This window comes from Lacerta agilis, chromosome 6 (genome assembly GCF_009819535.1).
Source record: "Lacerta agilis isolate rLacAgi1 chromosome 6, rLacAgi1.pri, whole genome shotgun sequence".
Lineage (NCBI taxonomy): Eukaryota > Metazoa > Chordata > Lepidosauria > Squamata > Lacertidae > Lacerta > Lacerta agilis.
In genome coordinates this window covers 446,656-472,709 of record NC_046317.1, presented here as the reverse complement: position 1 = coordinate 472,709, position 26,054 = coordinate 446,656, and the positions used below count along the sequence as shown (strand labels likewise).

The 26,054-nt window shown below is 45.4% G+C and overlaps 1 protein-coding gene across 3 annotated transcripts; it reads right to left on the bottom strand.

The window, feature by feature from the left end:
* Positions 1–822: 822 nt before the first annotated feature.
* Positions 823–22,182, bottom strand: LOC117047912 (dimethylaniline monooxygenase [N-oxide-forming] 5-like). 3 transcript variants are annotated; one of them, XM_033151143.1, is made up of 10 exons: positions 22,010–22,182; positions 18,832–18,892; positions 16,901–17,071; positions 15,364–15,552; positions 12,377–12,539; positions 10,837–10,979; positions 7,682–7,881; positions 6,637–6,989; positions 5,621–5,693; positions 823–1,224 (listed from the first exon to the last, which is right to left on the bottom strand). In XM_033151143.1, exons 3-10 carry the CDS (start codon positions 17,033–17,035, stop codon positions 879–881), a joined length of 1,602 nt encoding a protein of 533 aa, XP_033007034.1. In that variant the 5' UTR covers positions 17,036–17,071; positions 18,832–18,892; positions 22,010–22,182; the 3' UTR covers positions 823–878. The 3 variants fall into 3 exon arrangements, with proteins under 3 accessions (XP_033007034.1, XP_033007033.1, XP_033007035.1); XM_033151142.1 differs by lacking the exon at positions 18,832–18,892; XM_033151144.1 differs by lacking the exon at positions 22,010–22,182 and having other exon boundaries at positions 18,832–18,965.
* Positions 22,183–26,054: the final 3,872 nt, after the last annotated feature.

Genomic DNA, 26,054 nt, shown 5'->3' with positions numbered 1-26,054 from the left:
GAACAAACTTAGTTGGTCTCTAAGGTGCTACTGCTGGAAGGAATTTTTAGGATATAACAGTGTTGGCTTTAATCCTGCTTCTGCTAGACGTACCTGGTGGAATGCGCAGTAGGATTCAGATTAATTTACTCTGCATTGTCTGACTTTCATCTGGCTATTTCAGAATGAAGTCCAATTGCCAGAGGATTTCCAAGTTACATATTGACTCTTGGTTGTCTTTTAGCAATCTTTTTTCATGCCCTGAATTATAAAGTTCAAAGGAAAATGTAGTTGTGCATTTTCCTGCATCAGCAGGATGTTAAACAAGATCGTCTTTGAGGTCACTTCCTTCCAGCTCTATGATTCTGCTTCTGAAGGGTTGTAAATCTTATTTAAGGTTGCAATCAATTTGGGGCTAAAATACACTTTATTTTTTAAAAAAATTAAACAAAATTACAACCCACACTTTAAAAATATTGAGGGATAAAAGGGTAAGATATAATTGAATTGACTGACAAATTTGAATAACATTTAATATACATATAATTGTATGTTTGGCACAAAACCTGATTGGTCCACATGAATTAATTATTTAATTATAGTATTAAAATATTTTGTGAAAATAGGTTTTATAATTGTGATTAAGAAGAGCAATTGGACTATAGGGTTCCTAAAAAAATGTTTTTAAAAGGTTTGGGAATAACTACAATCCAGGAGAGTTTGCAGGTGTCAGGGGGGAAGAGGTGACTGTCTAAAATTCCATTGAAAGGTCTGTGCAAAATAGGGATTGAAGTATCTTTGAAACTAATTTCATTAGTGAAGCTATCAGATCCTCAGGATTTACCGGTATTTGTTTTGAGGGATTCCTCTTTGTATTAAACAATGTTGTTCTTCAGCATTTAAAAATAAGCAAAAATTGCAGCAAAGAGAGCCACAAGGCCAAGCAGCTTGATCCACAGAGGCGCGAAGGTGTTGCTGCTTGAATCGTTCACAGGCCTTGTTCTCAAGGGTTTCAGGATCCGGTCGTGTTGCGTCAAGATGGCTTTCCTGGCTCCATCCCATTTCCCTGGTCCTTCGAGGCGGTACTGATAGGGTGTGCATGGTCCAAACAAAAGCTCCCAGGCCAGTTTGGGGTCAGAAAGAAACACAGGCCATACACTGGGCTTGACCCCCACCAGACAAGCTAATTCATCCATGTACTCAATATAGTCCACTTGGATGGTGTGGCGTTGGCTTTTCACATACCTGGGCGTGCAGGGGGGAAGAGACAAATATAGTTTACTATGCTATACTTTCAATCAGTCAAATTTATAACCCTTCCTCCCCATGGGGAGTCCAGGGTGGCTCACAACAACAACAAAAAAAAATAAAATAAACTGATTCAAAACAACATAATATCTACAGGCAGCAGTTAAAACCAGCAGTATAAAAAATTGATGAAACTATCTGCCCAAAACTTGGATGAGGGAGTTTGATAGCCAGCATGCTGCTTCTGAGACTGTCCTAACTCACATCCTAGCAGAAGTGGTTAGGGGGCAGGTGCCACTGGGCAAGACCAGGCATAGGGCCTCTCCCCCAAAACACCAATGTCAGGATGGAAGCTACTTGGCTCCCAAGTGATTTAGGGCTTTGCATCCTAGTACGCCCACCTTGAATTGGGCCCAGTAGCCCAATTCCAGGAGTGCCGGATCACCTCATTTGTCTCCTGAGAAATCTCTATGTGGGACAAGAAGCTACAGTTAGAACTGGATATGGAACAACTGATTGGTTCAAAATTGGGAAAGGAGTACGACAAGGCTGTATATTGTCTCCCTGCTTATTTAACTTATATGCAGAATTCATCATGCGAAAGGCTGGACTGGATGAATCCCAAACCGGAATTAAGATTGCCAGAAAAAACATCAACAACCTCAGATATGCTGATGATACTACCTTGATGGCAGAAAGTGAGGAGGAATTAAAGAACCTTTTAATGAGGGTGAAAGAGGAGAGCGCAAAATATGGTCTGAAGCTCAACATCAAAAAAACTAAGATCATGGCCACTGGTCCCATCACCTCCTGGCAAATAGAAGGGGAAGAAATGGAGGCAGTGAGAGATTTCACTTTCTTGGGTTCCATGATCACTGCAGATGGTGACAGCAGTCACGAAATTAGAAGACGCCTGCTTCTTGGGAGAAAAGCAATGACAAACCTAGACAGCATCTTAAAAAGCAAAGACATCACCTTGCCGACAAAGGTCCGTATAGTTAAAGCTATGGTTTTCCCAGTAGTAATGTACGGAAGTGAGAGCTGGACCATCAAGAAGGCTGATCGCCGAAGAATTGATGCTTTTGAATTATGGTGCTGGAGGAGACTCTTGAGAGTCCCATGGACTGCAAGAAGATCAAACCTATCCATTCTCAAAGAAATCAGCCCTGAGTGCTCACTAGAAGGACAGATCCTGAAGTTGAGGCTCCAGTACTTTGGCCACCTCATGAGAAGAGAAGACTCCCTAGAAAAGACCCTGATGTTGGGAAAGATGGAGGGCACAAGGAGAAGGGGACGACAGAGGACGAGATGGTTGGACAGTGTTCTCGAAGCTACTAACATGAGTTTGGCCAAACTGCGAGAGGCAGTGAAGGATAGGCGTGCCTGGCGTGCTCTGGTCCATGGGGTCACGAAGAGTCAGACACGACTGAACGACTGAACAACAACAACAACAAGCGCACAGGCAGCCACTGCGGTGCCCCAAGATTAAGGATAGCATGGCTGTTGTTTCTCGCTGCCCCATACAGTAAGCAAGCAGCCATGGTCTGCACTAGCTTTGAGATGCTCTTCAAAGGAAGCCCTTCGTAGAGAGCATTGCAGTTACTTACCTTGGAGGTAGGTACAATAGCGTGTTAGAGATTTCAGAGTTGCCTACGTGCAGAAATGCAGCTGTCTATCTCCAAGCAATTAACTAGTTGGCAGAAAGCCCAGATCTGCTCTCTCTCAGACCCTTAACAACGACCTGTGATTGGTCAATGAGTCCCTAAAGAACTGAGCTGTTTGAGCTTCTGTGGTTAGTGTGGATAGTGTGTGGAGAAAGTGGTCAGTGCAGAGAGAGAGAGACAGAGAGGAAAAGATTTTATGTTTTGTTTCTTTTATTTTGTAAAGTCTGTAAATAGTAACTTATGGGTGCTAGTTGCTTCAATCAATAAATGCTGTATATAGTTATCCAGTGAGTTCCTGAGTTCCTGCGTTGTGCTGTCCAGTCAATTACACAACAGCCAGAAGCTTCCAGAAAAGTCTGCGTCTAACTCTGCGGTGTCCAGGAATACGTTATATTCCTGACACTAAATCTTAAGAGAGCATGGGTTTGGCTGAACAAAAAAGTGAGAGCCCATTCTGAGGGCAACAGGAGGTGGGAAGGTCTTCACCTTGAGAATGACATGAACTCTGAGCATAGGAGGCCCAGGTGAGAGCTGGGAAGGAAGGTTGCCACAAGGCTCTACCATCCAATGCATGCCAGTGAATTGTAATGAGCTTCTGCGGAAATAATGAATCCCCCTCTCCCAGGGTTGTATACTGCCATTTTTTAATGTTGAGTATTGTTCTCTCCTGCTTAGTTTTAAGCTGTTAAAATAGGTTAGTTTATTTGTATTGTTACACAGTATGACATGAATTTATGTTCTGCCTTTATTGATAGGATGATTATTTTCAATTGCTCTTAATATGTATTTTGAATTATATTTATTATTGTTCATATGTCGTATATGTGACCTACAAATAAACAGATGATTATGATAGCACCATTTCAGAGCAGAAACTGGAGTTCCCTGTCATGGGTCACTATAACCCTCTTATAGGGCTTTGGCTTAGTACAGAATCTACACCAGGGGTCAGCAAATTTTTTCAGCAGGGAGCCAGTCCACTGTCCCTCAGATCTTGTGGGGGGCCGGACTATATTGGCGGGGGGGGGGGGGAATGAATGAATTCCTATGCTCCACAAATAACCCAGAGATGCATTTTAAATTAAAGGGCATTCTATTCATGTAAAAACACACTGTTTCCCAGACCGTGTGCAGGCAGGATTTAGAAGGTGATTGGGCCAGATCCAGCCCCCAGGCCTTAGTTTGCTTACCCATGGTCTACACCAACAATATGCAGCATTTTCTCAGCCCAAAACCAACTTCAATCCCAACTTTTGAGGTGGATCCCATTTTAATATTTAACATTTCTGCTTCTCTTTCTCCCTTTGCTTCAATTTCTATGTCATTTTCTTTGTCGTGAAGCTTACACAGATTTGTGGAAATCTGCCAGTTTCCCACCACTGAGGGACTCAGACAAGGCAGAGGCAGATTGTGGCCCAGCCCAGGTCTTGCTTCTCTTCCTTGGGGCTGCAGCTCACAGACAGGCCTCAGTGGCAGCTGCAGCCCTGCTTTTCTGTTCGCTTAAAGGTCAAGCGGTTTGACTAAAGTAGTCTGATTTTCACGTAGTTTGAATAAGGTTCAAGTTAACAGAGCAAGAGAGCAAAGCAGCAGCGACATTTGCCATGGAACTGAAAATGGAACAAGCACGGCAGGCAGGCGTGTGAGCGACCAAGAAGGGGAAGGCCAGGGTAAAATCTGCAGAGGGACAGCCAGGGCAGGCAGCCCCCCAGCAGCCACCGCTCTGCTGCCACGGTGCATCTGCCTCCACGTTTCGGCCTTGGCAGCACCAGGAGCCTGGCACAAAGGAAGCAGCAGCCAAACAGGCAAGTGGTCTCAAGGGCAAGGGCTCAGATTTTCTCAGACAACATATTGTTCCTTCTTCTGCCACTTGCCCTCACAAGCAGGTGGATCTTGACAGAACGTATCCAGGCCATGTTCTTTCCTCCCTCTCCTCAGCCTCTCCTACACTATATTTGGGAAAGTATGTACATATTTACCTATGCCCAATCCCAGGGAGTACACAAGAGCGCAAGAGCAACATTGCTCGTCTCGGGAAGTGTGGGCGAGCCCTTAGTTATCATATTTCACAATAGACCAAATGTGCTGGGGCAGGGTAGGCCCACTTCATTAATTCCATTTTTAATTAATACTGAGGTCTTGTCTGACTAAGCCTTCCACAAGGGCAGCAAAGCAGTCTAAATATATCTGTTATTATTTTGGTATGCACTGCAGTTAGAATCTCCTCTGAACTGAGTTCAAGTTCAAAGAAGCCTTATGCAAGCAGCAATCTATGGAAATAAACACAATATTGTTTGGGCCACCAGAAACAAAATGCTCAGATGAGAAGCAAATGGAAGTAGGGAGATGAAAGCTAGACACAAAATCACCACCAGGCCAGTCCCCCAGCCCCAGCCCCACCATAAGAATATACTAGCAAGTCCCCACACCAGCAGTGACCAGAGTTGTATACTGGGCTCATATTACTTACTGGATCTTCCACACAATGGGTAGGTTGGATTAAATGAATAAAAACTACAGGCTGGCATTTTTATGACAACAATATCATGCAGATAATGCAAAACAAAAACAAAAAACCCCACAACCACCCAAAAACTTGCATGCGTGAGTAGCCCCGGTTCAAGAGTGAACTCCCACCTTGAGGCACCTCAGCAATAACTGCAGTTGTAGGAATTGGCAACACTACAAGACTAGCCGACCTGGTAAACATTCAAGCTAAGCCTGTCAATTACCGTTTAGCCATTGCTGCTGATGTCCTGGTGATATCCGACATCATCCCACTTGTTGATGGTATCTTAGCAAGTCCTAGAAAAGAGAGGCAACAGTGAAGAGGCAACGTTTTGAGGACCTGGAAAAAGGAATCACAGGAGGCAAGAGGCCCTTTCTGGGAAAGTCCTGAGGTCTCCTGCAACAAACCAGAATTGCTCCATCCTAGTCAGCAGGAATTCTCTTTTCATTTGAGAAATATTAGCCTAGGTTCCCTGTGTGCGTGACTAAAGCTGATATTTCTGAGCTTTCAGATAGATAAGGGGAGTTGGAATGCTGCCAGGTTTCAGGGTCCCCAAGAAGATGTCACCTTCCCACCCCAATTTCTCTCTCCCCTTCCAGCCCCACTTAACATCCTGGTAAAAAAGTAGGTGGGAGAGGATGAGTCTTTTTTCCTTTCACTCATCAGAAAGAAAAAAAAGACAAATCTCTCTCTCTCTCTCTCTCTCTCTCTCTCACACACACACACACACACACACACACACCATTATGCAGGCGGAAGGAACGCTTCCCTCTTCCTACACCTTTCTGGAAAACCTCTTACAGAGCTTGTTGACACATTGCTTCAAGGGGGCAGGAGGGTTGGTTTGCTTTCTTATTTTTAAATGAGCTGTGTTGGAGCCCCTTCATTTTAAGGACATAAAAGTAGTAAAAACAACAACAACTTCTCCGTTATTGCATAAAGTTAAGGTGGCAGCAGGCTCCGCCGCCCCTCTCTCCAAACCTCTGGCCCCTAGGAGCCTCTCGAAATGTCATGGAGGGAAGCTCAAATGAAGGAGGCTGCTCCACGGTCAGCTCCTGTGAAGAGATACTACTCCCTCATCATTCGGCAAGGCCGAGTGACAGTAAATAGAACTGGTGCCGTGAAATTAACACCTGCCATGTCCAGACTTCCAAAATTTGTCAGTATAGCTCATTCCTGCAAACACAGGATTCCTGAGATCACCAGCAGCATGAAATGGAAGAGTATGAACGTGCTTACCCTTAAAGACGCGGGCTGCCCAGCGAGCCTGCAGCTCTGAAATGGGCATGATGGCACCCAGGGGTTGCACGAGGCCAATGATTGCCAGAGTGGGCTGCTCCAAGTGAGGGGGGAAGACAAATTTATACAGGGCTGTCTGGTTCTCAATGACTCTCACAGTGTTTCCAAGGAAGGGAAAAGAGAAACTGTATCCTGTGGCAAAGACAACAAAATCGATATTGTCTTCCTTAGAGCCATCTTCAAAGACAGCAGCAGTTTCAGTAAATTCACAGATGTTTGGTTTCACCAGCACTTTCCCTGAAATGATGCAGTTTGGAAGCTCATCGTTGATGGTTGGATGTTGGTTGAAAACCCTGAAAGATACAAAAACACAAAGGGCGGAAGTCAGTGTCGTGGTCTTCCAGTCGTTCCATCTGCAGAAGCATTTCAGCTTGTCAGAGAGAAACCTGCTCCCCGCCAGATGCTGCTCTGGGACTTCTCCCAACCTCAAGCCAATTGCAGGGGCATAGAGCAGTCGGAGCAGGGAAAGCCCCGCTGTGCAAGCAAAAGTAAAGGGCTTCTGCTGACAGTGTTGGTTAGGTGAATTCTCAAAATAACATCATCATCATCATCATCATCATTATTATTATTTAAAAAGCATTTCTAAACTGTATAATATTTTCAAAATATGTAAGCAGTGCAAAGTCTAAAGATCAACAACACACAATTAAAATATTAAAATGCTTTATTATTATTATTATTATTATTATTATTATTATTATTATTATTATACCCTGCCCATCTGGCTGGGTTTCCCCAGCCACTCTGGGCAGCTTCCAACAAGAGATTAAAAATACATTAAAACATCAGTCATTAAAAACTTCCCTAAACAGGGCTGCCTTGAGATGTCTTCTAAACGTCAGATAGTTCTTTATTTCTTTGACACCTGACATTTTGACATTTTCTGGAAAATGCAGTACTGTACAGTCATACCTTGGAAGTCAAACGGAATCCGTTCTGGATGTATAGACATAAGCTGACTAATTAGCATATTGCTGTGCCATACCTGTGTTTAGGTTTCAGGCCATAATGAGAATGGTTGAACCTTGCATTTAAATGACTCTCAAACCAGTGATTTATCATGGACATGGTTGAGCACTTCTTCAGTAACGTGTTAAACCGAGTAGAAAGTACCACATCTGCTGGATAGCCTCCTTCCCCAACACGATTCAGTATCCATGCCCCTCGGCGAGTGCTGAGAAAGACCTGGGAATGGGAAGACAATTCTTTAACTAAGATGTCCATGTGATCTATTCTTCATGAAGTTCCTTGTTCCACCTGCAATGTTCCCCAAAACTGCAGAACGTTTTAGTTGGACATCACCTGTGAGATAGATGAAAATATCTGGACGCAGAGAGCAGAGGGTGCAGACCCTCCAAGTGTCCCTATTTTCCAGGGACAGTCCTGGATTTACAGAGCCATCCTAGTTTCTGATTTGATCCCAGAATGTTCCGCTTTTCCTTAGGATGCCCCTACTTTCATTGGAGCCAAGGAGATGAGTAACTATACAATACTATGCATTCAAGCCTATGAGTTATTGTGTATCCAGAATTTTGCAAAGTAGTTTAATATATTCATTACTGAGTAAGCACCCGACAGCCAGACAGATACTATGAATAAGTTAATTATCAAGCTTCTTGAAACCACATTTTAACTGACAGTATCCGTTTGGCTGTCGGATGCTTATTCAGTAATGAACTACCTTGCAAAATTCTGAATGCACAATTAACCCACATTAACTAACTGCCTACGCAATGGATGTTTTAGACTGTCATATAGAAAACAGGGTAAAACACATTTTAATTGAACAAAAAATAATGACTACAAATTAAATAAACTAAAATCTTCATCAAATGTGTAGTCTATGGAAGAAATGACAAACGAATTTAAAATCTGGGTGATAACCTAAAAGCTCTTTTTAAAAGGCTTCATTGCAATTTTGAGAAAGAAAGCAAAAGATTAGAATAATAGAAACGTAGAGTTGGAAGGGACCCTGAGGGTCATCTAGTCCAACCCCCTGCAATGCTAGCTTAAAAATTAAATAAATTAAGAAGTTACTTATTCAGAGATCTGTCTGGGGATCTGAGTCAGAAAATAACAATGGGTCACAAATTAATCAGCACTCGCACGTGAAAGGAAGTCACAGATATATGGATTAACTTGGAGAAAACCATATCTAAAGACAAAACGGTATGAATTTAGTTAATGAATGTGCAAATGATAGAAGCAGTGCTGGTATCTCAATGCCACAAGGTTGGACTGGATGACCCTTGCGGTCCCTTCCAACCCCACGATATTGGGATTCTGTTTATGTGATCATCAGCCCTGGAATTTATTTTCAGAAATTTGTGCAGCGATATTTAAGAATAGTGCCAACGCATGTGCAAAGTGCTTTCGTCACTAAAAGTGTGACAATACACAGAATTAAAGAGCAGGCGTTACAGGGTATCTTCCTTTGGGAGGTGGCCTGGGAATCACTGCCTGAAGCCAAGCACCGCCCCAAGTTTGTCTGATATCAAGTTTGGGCCCCAGCTGAAGTCCCACACCTCCCAAACCCCATGGACCACTTGAAAATTGCTGAGGGCCTTGATGGACTAGTTATTTTCCTGCGTGTTGTAGCAATTACAATGCATTGTGCTAGATGCTTTTATTTATTAAATATTAAGATATTACAAATCTAAGAAATAAAGAAGGCAAAGAAATACAATTAAAACTCAGTTTGAGTATTTAATGTACAGGCAGCCCCTGTTTATGTGTGTTCAGTGCATGTGCAACAGTATATATGCTTATTGTGCCGCCAAACCAGGAAGTGACCTGGAAACGTCATAAAGACGTCACTGAAACATCACTAAAAGGGTGGAACGGGGGCCGGGTGGGGGCAGAGTGGGGGGCTTTTTCAGTGGGTTACAATTTTACGTGATTTCACTGATGTGTGCGGCACCTCGGAACGTTGTCAGCCCCGCGTAAATGGGGGGCTGCCCATAATGGGTGTGGGGTCTCCTGGCTTCAACCACAAATCCACAGGCAAGCTGTGGACCACCTGAATGAAGCTCGTGGAGCACAGTTTGGGAGCCCCCCTGCTCTGAAAAAACAATTTCCCCTCTCCTTGCCAGCAAGTGAAGCCAGCAAGTGAAAAGAGCTTGAATCCAAGCACTTCCTCCCTCTTCCCAGAGCCCATGGGCATCCTTTTTGCACCTACCCACTTTCCCCTGGCAGCATGAGTGACAACTGAGACATCATCTGCCCGCCTTCCACAGCCTCTCCTTCCAATCAGCTAGAGCTCTCTCTCTCCAGGGATGCTGTTCCCTGCCTTCTGCACCTCCCAGGGGTCCCTAGAGATGGCCTCAGCGCCCACCTTCTGTCACAAGAGAGCCAGCAGTCAATCACAATGTGCAAGTTGGAGCTAACTCTTTATTAGCAAAAACACAATTGGCCAGGACGTGGTGCAATAAGCACAGCAACTCATTCCCAGCCAGTCTTGTCCCCATGAAAAAGTTACCAAGATGAAAAGACCCTGCCTCCCTGCAGCCCAGGGCTTTTCCCAAGCAATCGATTGGAGACTGCTCCTCCCATTTCATGCCTCTCCTGGTTCTGGGAAACCCGGTTGGAGGGGAGCATGTTGCTGCAGGAGGAGGAAACACCCACGACTGACTCCTCTCTGCTTCCCACATCCAGGCCTCCTGCTTCCGTTCCTGCCTCTGATTTGTTGGTCTAGCTCTTTTTCGCTGCTCTCAGACCATTTCCATAACCAATCCCTTCCTCTGGCATTCTGCTGCTACATCTTTGACACACTCTGGGGCTGCCACACCAGGCAAAGCCATCACAATATAGAACTGCCCTGAGATCTACTTGTAGAGGGTGTGATACAAATTTAACCAATACAGTGGTACCCCGGGTTACATCCTTAATTCGTTTCAGGTTACAGTACATAACCCGAAAAGGATGTAACCCAAATAATTGGTTCTGCACATGCGCAGACCAGAAAAACCAGAAAAAAATTGCTTCTGCGCATGCGCACACCGTGAAAACACTTCTGTGCATGTGCAAATCGCAACGCTTCGGGTTGCGTTTCCGGGTTAGCAGAGTTCGTAACCCGAAAAGTAGGCAACCCGAAGCATACATAACCCGAGGTACGACTGTAATAAATAATAGTAGCCAGACCTGTTGTGCCGCACGACTTATCTCCACAGCAAGGTCCCCGCCTGAGTTCCCAATGCCAACCACAATTACTCTTTTCCCGGCAAACTCATCTGGGCTCTTGTAATCACGACTGTGAAAGTAGCGACCTTTGAACTTTTCAATGCCTGTAAGTGAAGAGCAAAATTGTTCAAGTTCAGGTAGTGTGGATGTGTCTTGTACATGAGATCTGGTGCTGTCGTTTTCTGCTGGTATGAAACTGGTAAACTCTGTAGTTGCAACACGAACTGCACTAAGGAATGTGGACATATTTTCAAGAGCAAAACAGAGGACACATTTGCTGACTTCTACTTTGAACTATGGAACTCTATGATGACTCTACCCATGAAAAAGAGGACATGTCCTGGAAAAAGAGGACATATGGCAACCAATCTGGACAAATTTTATTCCCCCCCCCCCCCAATTCTCTCACAATCTTTCCAAACCACATTCACAAAACTAGTTCAGTTTTAGTTACAGGTAGGTAGCCGTGTTGCTCTGCCATAGTCAAAACAAAATAATAAATAAATAAATTCCTTCCAGTAGCACCTTAAAGACCAAATAAGTTTCTTATTGGTATGAGCTTTCGTGTGCATGCACACTTATTCAGGTATCAGGTATCAGAAGGTATCTGAAGAAGTGTGCATGCACACGAAAGCTCATAACAAGAACAAACTTAGTTGGTCTCTAAGGTGCTACTGGAAGAAATGTTTTTATTTTTTATTTAGTTCAATTTTGTGAGCCTAAACTTTTAAGCAAATGTACTTTCTGTACTGTTCTAGGAAGAGGGGAAAATAACTTTTATGCTAGTAAAGTAATCTTTTTTGACTGGAAAACTTGCTTTTTATGACATACACACGATTTGCTCTTTGGTTTTTAATGCTTTGTCACTTATTTTAGCACTTTCTGTGCTACTGAACTGATATTGTTGCTTTCCTTGTTTCACATTAAAATGTGAAGCAAATTTATCCCCCTCCCTGTCTGATCAGCTCAAGAGGGGCTCTAGGCAGTGTGAGAGAAGATGCTTTTCATGCAAAAGGCCCCAAGTTCAACCTCAGCATCTCCTGGCACATCTGGGAAAAGGCAATGGAACTGCAGAACTGCTCCCAGTCCATTTTGACGATACAGAGCTGGATGGATCCATGGTAGGACTCATTGTAAATCAGCTTCCAATGTTCCCATGGAACTACGGAAAGAACTGCTGCTACAGATACCAGGGACTATTGTTCATCCAACTGGTAGCTGTGCCAGTGTCATACTTTGAAACTCACTGGCTGAAATGAACAACCTGTTCTCTGTCTAAGCACTACTTACTACACAGAGGTGTGGTGAGAATAACTGGGGGATAACAAATACACAACACTTTGCACACTGGAAAAGGCTATAGAAATGAGTAGCAAGTTAAACATGAAGGAAGAACTTAGCTTATTTTAAAAGAGAGGGGGGGAATGCAGTTACAGGATTGGTTCCTTGGTAAGATTGGTTCCTTGTCATCTTTGCTCCCCTTGGCATCTACAGAGCGTACCTGGGAAGGAGTTCAGTGGCAGATGTGTGTTTGTGTGATGCCCAGTGCAAACCAGGATTGCATCAAAGACGGATGATTCTTCTTTTCCACCCGTCTCCGTGACAACATCCCACTGGCCAGTGCTAGAGAAGTCTGGGCGCCTTTTTACACTGCACACCTTAGTCTGGAAAGAAAAAAGTCAGCAAAAGAATGATGATGGATTTCTTTCTGTGATATTAATGTATGCCTCAGCATATGGTACAAAATACGTATCATAAGACACCTAAGGGCTGCGGTCTTAAACCTACACACTTGAAATGAAAATAAATGCTTCCAAATAAAATTAATTAGGACGAGACCTTAGATTATTCCATTTTGAGCAAATTGTTATTGAACCCTCAACCAGTGCTTGTTTTCTTGGGGTTACTCAAGGGTACGCAGTACCCACACCCACACACCCACACTGCCAATGAAAAGCATTGGTTAAAAGTGTGGCACTGACTATTACAACTTCGTCGTGAGCACACGGGCACCTTTTTTTCCTAGAAGAGAAGCACCACCCATAATCCTTGTTGAATCTCAAGCGTAAATTTCAATTCCTCCAGTACCAAGAAATAGATGGATTTTACAGCATGTTAGAATAAGTATTTTGTTAGACAGACAGACAGATAGATAATTTATTACGGTCGGGGACCAGCTTATAAAACATTTTGTTTATTTATTCAAACATTTCTATTGCATCTTTATTCCTTTTGGGAACGCCCAGCAGCAACAGCAGCACATGCACAGTGGGAGAAATTGGTGGAGGAGGCTAAAAAGAGTGAGCTTCTCTCTTTGGGATTAAGGCTTTTGCTTGTCTGAGCTGCTTGGCGGCTTGGCTGTGGGTGTGGCTGCATGCTACTGCCAAGAGGAAGCCAGGCTGAACAAGGGGGGGAGTGGGCAGAGGAGTTAGCAGCAGAGCTGTCAACCTTCCCTTTTTTGCAATGGGAAACAGCACTGGAATAAGGGAATTTCCCACAAAAAAGGGAAAGTTGACAGCTATGGTTAGCAGCCAGCAGCAAGTAGACTTGGCTGATAGCAGCTTCTGAGAGCTTGCAAACAAACAGGAGTGTTGGCAAGGACATTTGGAGGGGAAGGCCAGAGTGGTGTCTGAAGGACTAAGAGACATGGATGAGGAGGGGGCTACTGAAGTGACCTGCAATGCCTGTGCTATATTTGTCTTTCTGTCTCAGAATATGCAAAACTACACCTGCAGCAAGTGCAAGCTGGTTGCCTCACTGGGAGAGAAGGTGCAGCAACTTGAGGCTAGCCAAGCCACACTTCAATTTACAGGGCAAGATGATGACATTCTGGATCGAGCTGAGTGGACTGTCCTGGAACAAGCAACTACAGAGGAGGAAGATCGCCTGTTGCAGGAGACAAACTCCTGGAGGAATGTGGCTCACAGAAGCAGGACTGTCAGAAGCCATGCTGTGTCACTGGAGCTGCAAAATTAATTCCTTGCGCTCACCTCAGACACAGATACTGGGCCAGAGGATCAAGAACATAAGTTGCAGAGCTTAGAACACTCTGAGGTGGTTTTGGAAGGCACTGTGTATGGAACGATTCCTACCACTCCCCAGAGGAGGAAGAGACTTGGGTTGGTGGAAGGTGACTCCGTACTGAGGGGAGCAGTATGCAGAGGTAACAGGATGTCTCGGAAGCTGTGCTGTCTTCCAGGTGCAACGATTCATGAAGTGACAGAGAAGTTGCCAAGGCTTATAAAGCCCACTGGTCACAACCCCTCCCTTCTGATCCATGTGCATTCAAACGATACGGCCAGACACAGCCCTTGATGCACAGCAAGGAACTATGGGGCTCTGAACTGGAAGCTCAATGACCATGGGGCACAGGTGTTTTTTTCAACACTCTTCCCTGATGAAGGTCGTGGCCCAGGAAGAAGGAGAAAAATACTGGAAGTAAACCACTGACTGCACAGGGGATGTTGTCTGGAAAAGTTTGACTTCTTCTCCACTTCCTTGAGGAAAGACTTCTGGCAAGAGATGGGTTGGCAAGAATGTGTTTGCTAAGCATCTTGCTGAGCCACTCAGTCAGAACTTTTTATGGTTCATTCAAACAAAATGATTGCAAATTAAAAAAACCATGCAGTTTTTGCGACAATACAGATGAATCTTGTGTTTTAGCTTAGCTCTGTGTAAGCTGGCATCAATTAGTCCTGTTTACCATCTGTTTAGCAAAGCAGTTGTTATGCTGTCCTCTTGGAGTCTGCAGACGTGCACGGCTGACAGGAAGGCATGCAACCGAGTGAATAACTGCATGAGGGATTCACTCCCACCTTCTATAGCCTCGTTTCACTAAACCCTCATGACCCTTCTCCCTAGACAGGTTGTCCCCTGCCTTCTGCTCTCCACTGGCTCCACCCCACCTTCTATGGTTGCTAGAGATGGAAGAAGACAGAGTTCTTTGGTGTCCCCCTTATCTCCCACAAATAAAGATTGCAAGCTTTTCATCCTAAAAAAATCCTGCTGTGACCAAGCCAAAAACAAAAAGCAACCACAGATTGATCAAGAAAGGCTGAAAAGAGCTGAAGAAACACACTCTCAACTTCCTTCCACCTAAAAGAATGATGGGGAACCTGCAGCCACAGGCCAATCTCAGGCTGCCAGGAGGTCCAATGTGGCCCTGTGAGGCCACTTCCCCCAAACCACAGCTGGTGCTGTCGGCTGATGAGCAGGAGGACAGAGGATAATTCTGCATCAGGTTGCCAAGACAACAGGATTTAATCCCCATTCTCTTTTTCTTTTTGACAGCATTTTTGTTTTTCTTCAGTGTCTTCCCTGTTGACTGAATGCTCTGCTTCTGGCAAGAGAGAACATAGGAGAGACCACTTGGACCAGCTACTCATAGTATATTGCATAGTATATTGTCAAGAACTCTTCTGCCCAGAATTCACTCTTCCAAGCCTATAAACTTTCTAGAACACAGCTGCTCTTTCCAACTCTTCTTACCCTGAAACGGATATACTTCAGAAGATCAAAGTGCTTGGCGTACATCCGGAAATAATCCATAATCTTGGAGTTGTGCATGTAGTTGGGGAAGTCGTCTGGGATGGGGAAGTCGCTGAAACACATCATCTCCTTGGAGGTGTTGATGATGACAGATCTATAGATGCTGGCTCGTCCGTCCTCAGGATTCTCCTGCAGGAAGCATAATTTTAAGGGTGTGAGGTTGCGCTCATTTCGTATACCGTATTTTTCGCTCCATAGGGCGCACCAGACCATAGGGCCCACCTCATTTTTAGAGGAGGAAACAACATAAAAAAATATTTTTTTCTGGTTTTCCTCCTCTAAAAGCCCTGGTTTTTTTGAGGATCAGCTAAAAGTTTTGCAGCTTTTTTTGCAAAGGGAAAAGCCCTTTTTTTGAGGATCAGCTAAAAGTTTTGCAGCTTTTTTTTGCAAAGGGGGAAAAGCAAAGAGGAAAAGCCCCGTTTTTATAGGGTTCAACTCACATTTCTGCAGCTTCTAAAGGAAAGGGAGCCTTTTCTACAGTTTCCAGAGAGATAATCTAATAAGCCAGTCACATGTTGCTGGGGAAACAAACAACCTCCCTCTGCAGTACATTCAACAATGGAGGCCTGGGTAAGGGGGTGGCGAAAGGGAGCCAGGGACTCTTATCTCTCTCCCAATCTCTTGCTGATCATCTGCTGAGCGGGGTCCTTTCAACACCCCCTTTTCTCTTTGTAAAATAAAATCATGATCCTCTTTTGGCCCCTGGGAAATTCGGCTCCAGGGACCACCATTCGCTCCACAAGATGCACAGATATTTCCCCTTACTTTTCAGGAGGAAGAAAGTGCATCTTATGGAGCGAAAAATACGGTATGTCACTTGGGGATGTTTTATTTGAAAGGCAAGTAACAAAGGCAATTATAATATTGTTTAAGGCACTTGCTTCTCCAATCACTGGGAAATCTAGGCCAGCCCTTAACATGATCAATTTCCTTTGTGGAAGAAAACACTGGAGAGTTACAATGCACATGTTAAAACTGTTTAAAAAGTACTGCAATGGCAGAGACAGACATATATGAGGCACTACTTTCAGAGCAACCTCAGAATTTTGGAATACCATGAATTAGCTCATCCTCAAAAATTATCTTGTGCAAGTCAAACTGCCGAAAAGGCGCGTGGCAAACTCAGGTGTTCCGCCCACACAGCACAGCACACACAACCTGCCAGTATTTAGCGCTTCGTTTGAGCAGGGCTTGGGAGCAGCAGCAAAGGCAGATCCAGAAAAACTGGATATTGAAGGAGCTGCCTCCTTAGACGGGGCATCCAGTTTGCTGGCCCTGCGTTCAGTTAGGCTGAGCATGGTCAATCTTTCCTGTCTGTGACCAAGAACTTCTTTTAGCAGGTTAAAGCTTCCATTTTCCCATCACAGTTTCTGCTCCTTTCCTGCTCCTAGAATTTTAGCAGCTGTTGTTACAAATCCCCACCGACAGAATTCTCAGCAAGAAAAAACATTAACATTTATGAAATGATCTGGCTTACCTTGAACCTCCAGAGCCCCCCAATGTCTTCACTGCTCTCAAAGCATATAGGATCTAGGCCCTCATCTAAACAGCATTTGATGCTACAAAGTCCACTGGAGCCACCTCCTATAATTGCAACTCTCTTCTTTGCCATGGCCGGTTTCGCAATTTCAGAAATGTGAGGGCTAGGCTAGGAGAAGGAGGAGATTATTTATTTCCATAATGTTCACACTCCTGCACCTTCAATTATCCAGGCACACCTCAATATCTCCCTGATCTTGTTTTGCAATTCCCAAAATGATACCTGATCAGATCTGCACCTTTCCTTTGAAATGTGCACATCTCTGAATTTTGAAATTGGTTTCAACCCAAAAGGGGAACAAAATAGCATATATTAGGAGAGAGTGTATATATATATATATAGCATACAAAATGAATTGTATTAGTCAAAATTGTTTGCAAAGTGTGTCTATGAGGAAAGTGCACTGGTGTGAAGGTAAATGAGTCAAATGTAGGATTTTCCTCAGAAAGCTGCAGAATACAGATGGTTTGTGGCTGATGCCATGTGTGCACAGCTTCAAACACCAGCAGCAGGAGTGCAGTGGAGGGCTGAGCAAATGGTAAACACAGTAAAGCATCTTAAATACAACACTCATATCCACTTTTTAGTGCTGACCCCGTTCCTTGTGTTCATGCTTTCACAGCTGATCTGTGTGCAGTTCCTGGCAGCCTGGAGGCTTGGTTGTGCCTTGGCCAACAGGAGAACATTTGTGTTTCAGTCACTGTGGGAAAGCCTTGGGAAGAATCCACCTTGGGAAGATGCGTGGTGGTTTGGGGTGTGTGTGGAGGAGTTATTTGCCTATGAATGTTGTTTGCAGAACATGACAGGGGGCATCAAGGTTTACTGGTGAAGCAGGGGGCCTCCTTCCTATAGCAGAAGGGCCAGTGGGGTCATGGAAACGGGCACCAATATTAGATGAAAGGGAGGGATACCAGGATGCCTGCAAGGCTCGAGAGGCTTTTTGATAGGGGCTTCTGCCCAGGATTGTGAAAGAAAGCCATGCACAGCAAGCTGAAGTGGTTCCTATGGGAGGGAGCCCCTTGGCAACTGCCTCCCCCCCCCCACCCCCCACCGCACGACCCACCAAGTATAGCTCAGGTTTGCCAGTACCCATGCCAGGGGAATTGTAGGGGGCAAAGTATGCCAACAGCACTAATAATAATAATATTTATTATTTGTACCCCGCCCATCTGGCTGGATTTCCCCAATGTAGATCTTTCAGGACCGGTGTTATGTGGTCACGGCGGCCGCTCCCAGTCACCAGTCTAGCTGCCGCATTCTGGATTAATTGCAGTTTCCGGGTCACCTTAAAAGGTAGCCCCACGTAGAGCGCATTGCAGTAGTCCAAGCGGGAGATAACCAGAGCATGCACCACTCTGGCGAGACAGTCTGCGGGCAGGTAGGGTCTCAGCCTGCGTACCAGATGGAGCTGGTAGACAGCTGCCCTGGACACAGAATTAACCTGCGCCTCCATGGACAGCTGTGAGTCCAAAATGACTCCCAGGCTGTGCCCCATGTCCTTCAGGGGCACAGTTACCCCATTCAGGACCAGGGAGTCCTCCACATCTGCCCTCCTCCTGTCCCCCAAAAACAGTACTTCTGTCTTGTCAGGAGTCAACCTCAATCTGTTAGCCGCCATCCATCCTCCAACCACCTCCAGACACTCACACAGGACCTTCACGGCCTTCACTGGTTCTGATTTGAAAGAGCTAAACAGCAATGAATATCCATTTCAGGCACTAGTTGACTTTTCACCTGGATCTCTGGACCTTCCCCACGGCACTTCTAGAGATAATTATTTCAACCACACAGCAGGTCTGACCAGCACTTCCACAAAATAAATATGTCCATGATCTCTGAACTCCTCCCTCAGTGAAGATAAGCTTTACCTTATTTCTCTTCTAGTGCAAACCAGCAACAATTTCTGCACCAGGAAGCCACAAAATCCCCCTGCAGGCAAGATACCAAAGGTAGTCATTGATGTCATTTTTTCTTGTTGAATTTCCCCATCGGAAAGGTCTTTCAGCAGCCATATTTTTACCATGTTTCAAAAGGTAAAACACAGGTGTGTTTAAGAGGGGAAAAGTTAGTACTCATTAAAGATTCTCATCATCCTGGGAAAAAGTGACAAGTGGGGTGTCACAGGGTTCTGTCTTGGGCTCATTGTTGTTCAACGTCTTTATAAATGACTTGGATGAAGGAATTCAGGGAATGCTCCTCAAATTTGCAGATGACACCAAACTGGGAGGGGTAGCTAATGCCGCAGAAGACAGAATCAGAATTCAAAATGACCTTAACAGATTGCAGACCTGGGTGCAAGCTAACAAAATGAATGTCAATAGGGAGAAATGTCAGGTTCTACACTTAGGCAGAAAGAACCAGATGCACAAATATAACATGGGAGACACTTGGCTTACTAGCAGTTCATGGGGAAAGGGTCTAGGGTGGACCACAAGCTTAACATGTGTTAAATGTGTGATGATGCAGCAGCAAAAAAAAAAAAGCTAATGCTATTCTGGGCTGCATCAACAGAAGTCTAGTGTCCAGATCAAGGAAAGTAATAGTACCACTCAATTCTGCCTTGGTCAGGCCACACCTGGAATACTGTGTCCAATTCTGGGCACCACAATTTAAGAAGGATGTTGACAAGCTGGAACATGTGCAGAGGAGGGCAACCAAGATGATCAAGGGTCTGGAAACAAAGCCTCAGGAGGAATGGTTGAAAGAGCTGGTTATGTTCTCCCAGATCCAATTAATGTCCCACAATGTTATTCCATATTCTGGAACATAGGTCTAGAAGTGAAGAAGCAGGAGGACCTTTTCTCATAGCTCTGGGCGTTTGTGGCGACCCTTGTTAAGAGTTCTGGGTGGCAACTTTCCCCTTTCCCCCACCCCTGCCTGGGAGGTTTTTAAGCAGAGGTTGGATGACCATCTGTCAGGGATGTTTCAGCTGAGATTCCTGCATTGCAGGTGGTTGGACTCAGATGACCCTTGGGGTCCCGCCTGACCACAATTCTATGATTCTATGATTACCATAAATGATGCCTGTCAGACTATGGCTTTTTGCCATAATTCACCAGTCTCAGAACTGACTAGGTCCATAAACATGTAAAGTTATAGCGTGGGCTTTCAGACATGTTCTTTTCTTAATTACAGCCAGCCTCCATGCATCACCTCAGGTGCTGCCTGGAGCATCTTCAACTACAAGCCACAAGCCCCAGCTCAAATCTCACTCTCCGCTGTGAGCTCACCCACCATGGCTTTGACAAGCTGTTATCTTTCAGCCACAGGCTATAATATCCATGCTGCAGTATGGATTCCAGCCAGATCTTTGCATGCCTTGTCTCGATGCAGATGGTTTGATTAACCTCCAGGCCATATTTTCTTGCAAGAGAAGCAAATCATGGAACGGTCTAGAGAGAGACTCTCTACAACTAAGAGGAATGGATCCAGTGGGTTCACAAACCACCTCTGCCACGAAGGGACTGGGAAGAAACTATACTTTCTCATCCCCACTTTTTTATTAGCAAAATTTTAATAACCTATCTCACAAGATTAGTACAGTGGTGCCCCGCTAGATGAATGCCTTGCTAGACGAAAAACTCGCTAGATGAAGGCATTCGTCTAGCGCAGTGGTGGCGAACCTTTTAGAGACAGAGTGCCCAAACTGCAACCCAAAACCCAATGATTTATCCAAAGTGCCAATCCGGGGGATAATGGGGGAGAGTTGTTGAGCTTTTTTTGGGAGGAGTACCCCAGAGTTGTTGAACTCCAAGCGGGAGGCCCCAGCAGGGGGAAGTCTGGCGGAGGGCGGGCGGGCGGGCGGGGGGAAGTTAGGCCTGAGGCCTGTGGCTCGAGGCGCCGCGACACCAGCCCTGCGAGGGAGGCCACCCCCTTCTGCCCCCCACCCGTCTCACCAGGCGGCGTGGGCGCTGCTCCTCCACATCCCGGCGTTTCTCTCTCGGCCCCGCCGCGGGGCTCCCTCGCAGAGTGCGGCGCCCAAAACAAGCCGCCGCCGCGCGCGCCACAAGGTTCCACCGCCCGGCAAGCGCTTTGAGACACTGCGCCGCTCGGGAGACACCGCCCCCTCACCCTCGCGCCGCAGGGCCTAGACCAGTGGGGCGATGGCGCACGTGCCCACAGAGAGGGCTCTGCGTGCCCACTTGGGCACGCGTGCCATAGGTTCGCCACCACTGGCGCACGTGCCCACAGAGAGGGCTCTGCGTGCCCACTTGGGCACGCGTGCCATAGGTTCGCCACCACTGGTCGCCACCCGCAAGACGAAATTGTCTATGGGGCTGCCTCGCAAGACGAAAAAATTTTCGTTTTTTTTTTTTTTTTTGTCTAGCGAAAACCGCGGTTTGCATTGCCACTTCGGTAGACGAAAAAACCGCTAGATGATAAGATTTGCAGAACGAATTATTTTCGTCTAGCGGGGCACCACTGTATAAGGATTGTAGAACATTCTATGCACTCCTCTAGAAATTGTAATATAGGTAAAAGCAGGCACAGGAAAACTCGGCCCTCCAGATGTTTTGGGACTACAACTCCCATCACCCCTAGCTAACAGGACCAGTGGTCAGGGATTATGGGAATTGTAGTCCCAAAACATCTGGAGAGCCGAGTTTGCCTATGCCTGGGTAAAAGCAATACTCAGTTATTGCTTTCAATAAAAAGTAAGTGATTTCATAACGGGATATTACACTTAGGAAACTTATAAAAGAGGATATCCTGACACTAATTCCTTGGTGATTTGGTCTTTTCCAATCCTCACATTCATTTTTGAAAGTAAACAACCGGTATTTTAGTTGTTCTTGCTGCTTCATAAGTTCCTGTGCTTTTACTCCAGTCAAGGGGGCGAGAGAAGCCAGCAGGTGTGCTCTGTTAAACTCGTCCAGATACCCTTTCAACATTGCATATGCCATTTTATCCTACAAGTTTGTCCTTTACAAAGACCCTGGTACCTTCTGATGGCTGGAAAGACAACACTCACCTGCTCTAAACAACTGCAACTGGTATATCTGACAAACAACTTAATATTTGCAGACTGAAAGCTATACAACAGACCTGTGAAGACTGGAGATGTGATGAAGCAATAGCCCAAGGGTTCACCGTGCTGCCTAGTCCACGTCTTCCACTCTGAAATTCTTCCGCAGGGTGGAGAGAAGAGAGCTTTTAAAGGGTGTCATTGAGCAACAGTCCCTCCCAGCTGTTTGCTCCAATTGGACGGAGGGAAGCAAATCCTGGCAGCAAAGACATGGTTTGAAAAGATTTAGCAGTCTTGTTCCATGGCCAAAAACAATAACTGAGAAGCAAGGTCTACAGTGTTGAGAAACAACATCACATGGCTTGGCAGGCTTCCCAAATGCTTCCATTTATGATTCTTCTTCACATGACAATGGAGAAAGCTCTCTGGGATGTGGAAGTTGTGCTGGTTGCACTTGCAATAGCAAAGGGTAAAGCAGTCAGACAACTTTTAACCTTTGAGCTTAACAATCCAGCAATCTCAGTAAACACGCCCTAGATACAGAATGTACGAAAGAAAAAACAAAATTTAAAATTTAAAAAATCCTTTCAGTAGCACCTTAGAGACCAACTAAGTTTGTTCTTAGTTACCTGTAAATGTACGAAAGGTTATTGTATAGCTCTGGGTGGCTTTAGTTGAGATTCCTGCCTTGAAGGGGGTTGGCCCAGATGACCCGAGAGGTCCCTGTGATTCTATAATCTTGGGAATGCTGGAAAATGTGTTGACGTGTAATGCACAGAAGTGAGAGTCCAGGAGCAAAAACTCACTGTGAGAAGATTAGGTGAAAATAGGCCACTTCTCTGTCTCCTTGATAACAGCCATAGTCCAGGTGAGCAAGGCAGGTGGGCAGGATCAGTGCACTGGGAAGCTGGTCTGCTGCCAGGTGCCACCCTTCCCAATCCACTGACTGAGGAAGACACATGGGAGTCATCGGAGTGGACCTGGGTAATATTGCGCCCTGTGTGAGGCCAAAATTTGACACCCCCTCCAGCCCAAAGCCGCCTTCCCAAAGCCAAGTAGGGGAGACACCAGGCTTTGGGAAGCAGGGGTGAGGGCTCTGGCAGGGTCCCAGAGCCCTCTCCGCTCCTTCTCAAAGCTGGGCAAGTGCTAACTAGGCTTTGGGAAGGAGGCAGGAAGGTGCCCTCTTGACCCCTGCACCCTGTGCAGGGGAAATGGTCGTGCTGCCCTAAATCCACCTCTGGGGTTATAAGGCATCAGCCTCCCACCTCAGCACAAGCTGTTTAAAGGTAGGCCCTGCCAAGACCTGGATGGGTGGTGGGCAGCTGAGTCCTACCCTCCAGAGGAGAAAACCAGCTTGCTTCATCTTCCATGTGACAGCCCTTTAGATATTTGAAGATGTCTATCGTATCTCCTCTCCTCTCCTCTCTTCCAAGCTAAACATAGCCAACTCCCTCGACCATTCCTCAAAAATTGGTTTCCAGACCTTGGATCATCTTGGTTGCCCTCCTCTGCACACCTTCTAGTTTGTCAACATCCTCCTTAAATTGGTGCCCAGAATTAGACACAGTATTTCAGGTGTGGTCTGACCATGGCAGAATGGAGCAGGACTATTTCTTCTCTTGATATGGTCACTGGACTTCTGCAAATCTGATGTGCATTTGACATGATTGGCCCAAGTGTGCGCAGTAAGCTTCATAGCTGAGTGGGGATTCGAACCCTAGCCTCATAGTCACAGCAAGCATTCTAACCATTATACCACACTGGCTCTCACGGAGTAGGAAAGAAAAATAGCCAGCCATGAGTAGGAAAGAAATAGCCAGCCATGAGTAGGAAAGAAAAATAGCCAGCCATTGTGGTAAATGCAGCTTCTTTCAGTTTAGAAGACAGCAGAAGTGACAACCTGAATTGTGTTTTCAGTGTTTGAGAGTTTACTGAAACACCTTATGCCACAGCATTTCCTCATAATAAGCTGCTTCTTGGCATATATTGAAGTCCCCCACTGCAATCAGATTTTTAAAAAGCATTTTTATTAAAGGTTAAAATGCTTTTTAAAAATGCGAACAGGAGACAGAGAGAGGGCAGAACTCCTCAATGCTTTTTAAAAATGCGAACAGGAGACAGAGAGAGGGCAGAACTCCTCAATGCCTTCTTTGCCTCAGTCTTCTCAAAAAAAGAAAACAATGCCCAACCAGAAGAATATGGGGCAGATGATTCAGCAGGGGAAACACAGCCCAGAATAAGTAAGGAGGTAATACAAGAATACTTGGCTAGTTTAGATGTATTCAAGTCTCCAGGGCCAGATGAACTACATCCAAGAGTATTAAAAGAACTGGCAGAGGTGATTTCAGAACCACTGGCAGTAATCTTTGAGAATTCCTGGAGAACAGGCGAAGTACCGGCAGACTGGAGGAGGGCAAATGTTGTCCCTATTTTCAAAAAGGGGAAAAGAGAAGACCCAAACAATTACCGCCCAGTCAGCCTGACATCAATACCAGGAAAGATTCTAGAGCAGATCATTAAGCAAACAGTCTGTGAACACCTAGAAAGGAACGCTGTGATCACTAAAAGTCAGCATGGGTTTCTGAAAAATAAGTCATGTCAGACCAATCTGATCTCATTTTTTGACAGAATTACAAGCCTGGTAGATGAAGGGAACGCTGTGGATGTAGCCTATCTTGATTTCAGCAAGGCCTTTGACAAGGTGCCCCATGATATTCTCGTAAAGAAGCTGGTAAAATGCGGGCTAGACAATGCTACCATTCAGTGGATTTGTAACTGGCTGACTGTCGCGGGCCCTTCCACCCTGTACAGCCACCCCCGGACGTTTCACGGTCTATGAGTGCTGCACCAACGACAAACGGTCCCCAGCTGCAACCCACCAGACTGCTAGCTGGAACCTGCTTGCTTCATATACCACCGACGAGGATAACGTGAACAAATAAGTTGTTTATTGAGTACAAAAGCTTGTGGTTACTGATAAATAAAAGGTTGTTCAATAAGCTTATAACAGTTGTCCTATACCGGCCTATTACCTCTAAATGATACCGGCCTATTACCTCTAACAGTTAGCTAAATACCAATAGCAACACGTTTCACAATCTGTTTATCCTCTCTGCTAACTTCCACCTCAGACTCTTAAACTCCCAGCTCTCACTCCTGACTCACGCTGCTCAACTCTCCTTCTAACTCTCCACACTTCTAACTCTCCGTCTAACTCCACGTCTAACTCACTCACTGACCACTGGGAGGGGTGTTTTATACCCAGGCTGAGCCCGCCCCTGAGGGTTCTAACTGTCAGAAAATTTAACCCCTACCTGGCATTGGGCTAGTTCTCCACACTGACTGACCGAACCCAAAGGGTACTCATTAATGGCTCCTCTTCATCCTGGAGAGAAGTCACTAGTGGGGTGCCACAGGGTTCTGTCTTGGGCCCAGTCTTATTCAACATCTTCATCAATGACTTGGATGATGGGCTTGAGGGTATCCTGATCAAGTTTGCAGATGACACCAAATTGGGAGGGGTGGCTAATACCCCAGAGGACAGGATCACACTTCAAAATGACCTTAACAGACTAGAGAACTGGGCCATAGCAAACAAGATGAATTTTAACAGGGAGAAATGTAAAGTACTACACTTGGAAAAAAAAAATGAAAGACACAAATACAGGATGGGTGACACCTGGCTTGAGAGCAGTACATGTGAAAAGGATCTAGGAGTCTTGGTAGACCATAAACTTGACATGAGTCAACAGTGTGATGCAGCAGCTAAAAAAGCCAATGCAATTCTGGGCTGCATCAATAGGAGTGTAGCATCTAGATCAAGGGAAGTAATAGTACCACTATATTCTGCTCTGGTCAGACCTCACCTGGAATACTGTGTCCAGTTCTGGGCACCACAGTTCAAGAAGGATACTGACAAGCTGGAACGTGTCCAGAGGAGGGCAACCAAAATGGTCAAAGGCCTGGAAACGATGCCTTATGAGGAACGGCTTAGGAAGCTGGGTGTGTTTAGCCTGGAGAAGAGAAGGTTAAGGGGTGATCTGATAGCCATGTTCAAATATATAAAAGGATGTCATATAGAGGAGGGCGAAAGGTTGTTTTCTGCTGCTCCAGAGAAGCGGACAC

Bases quoted from the DNA above. Each gene is read 5' to 3' on its own strand.
- LOC117047912 (XM_033151143.1), bottom strand. From the start codon at position 17,035: ATGGCAAAGAAGAGAGTTGCAATTATAGGAGGTGGCTCCAGTGGACTT. The intron at 15,553-16,900 runs GTAAGCCAGATC...TGCTTCCTGCAG, and splicing joins GGGGGCTCTGGAGGTTCAAG to GAGAATCCTGAGGACGGACG. The intron at 6,990-7,681 runs GTATGGCACAGC...TGTATCTTTCAG, and splicing joins GGCCTGAAACCTAAACACAG to GGTTTTCAACCAACATCCAA.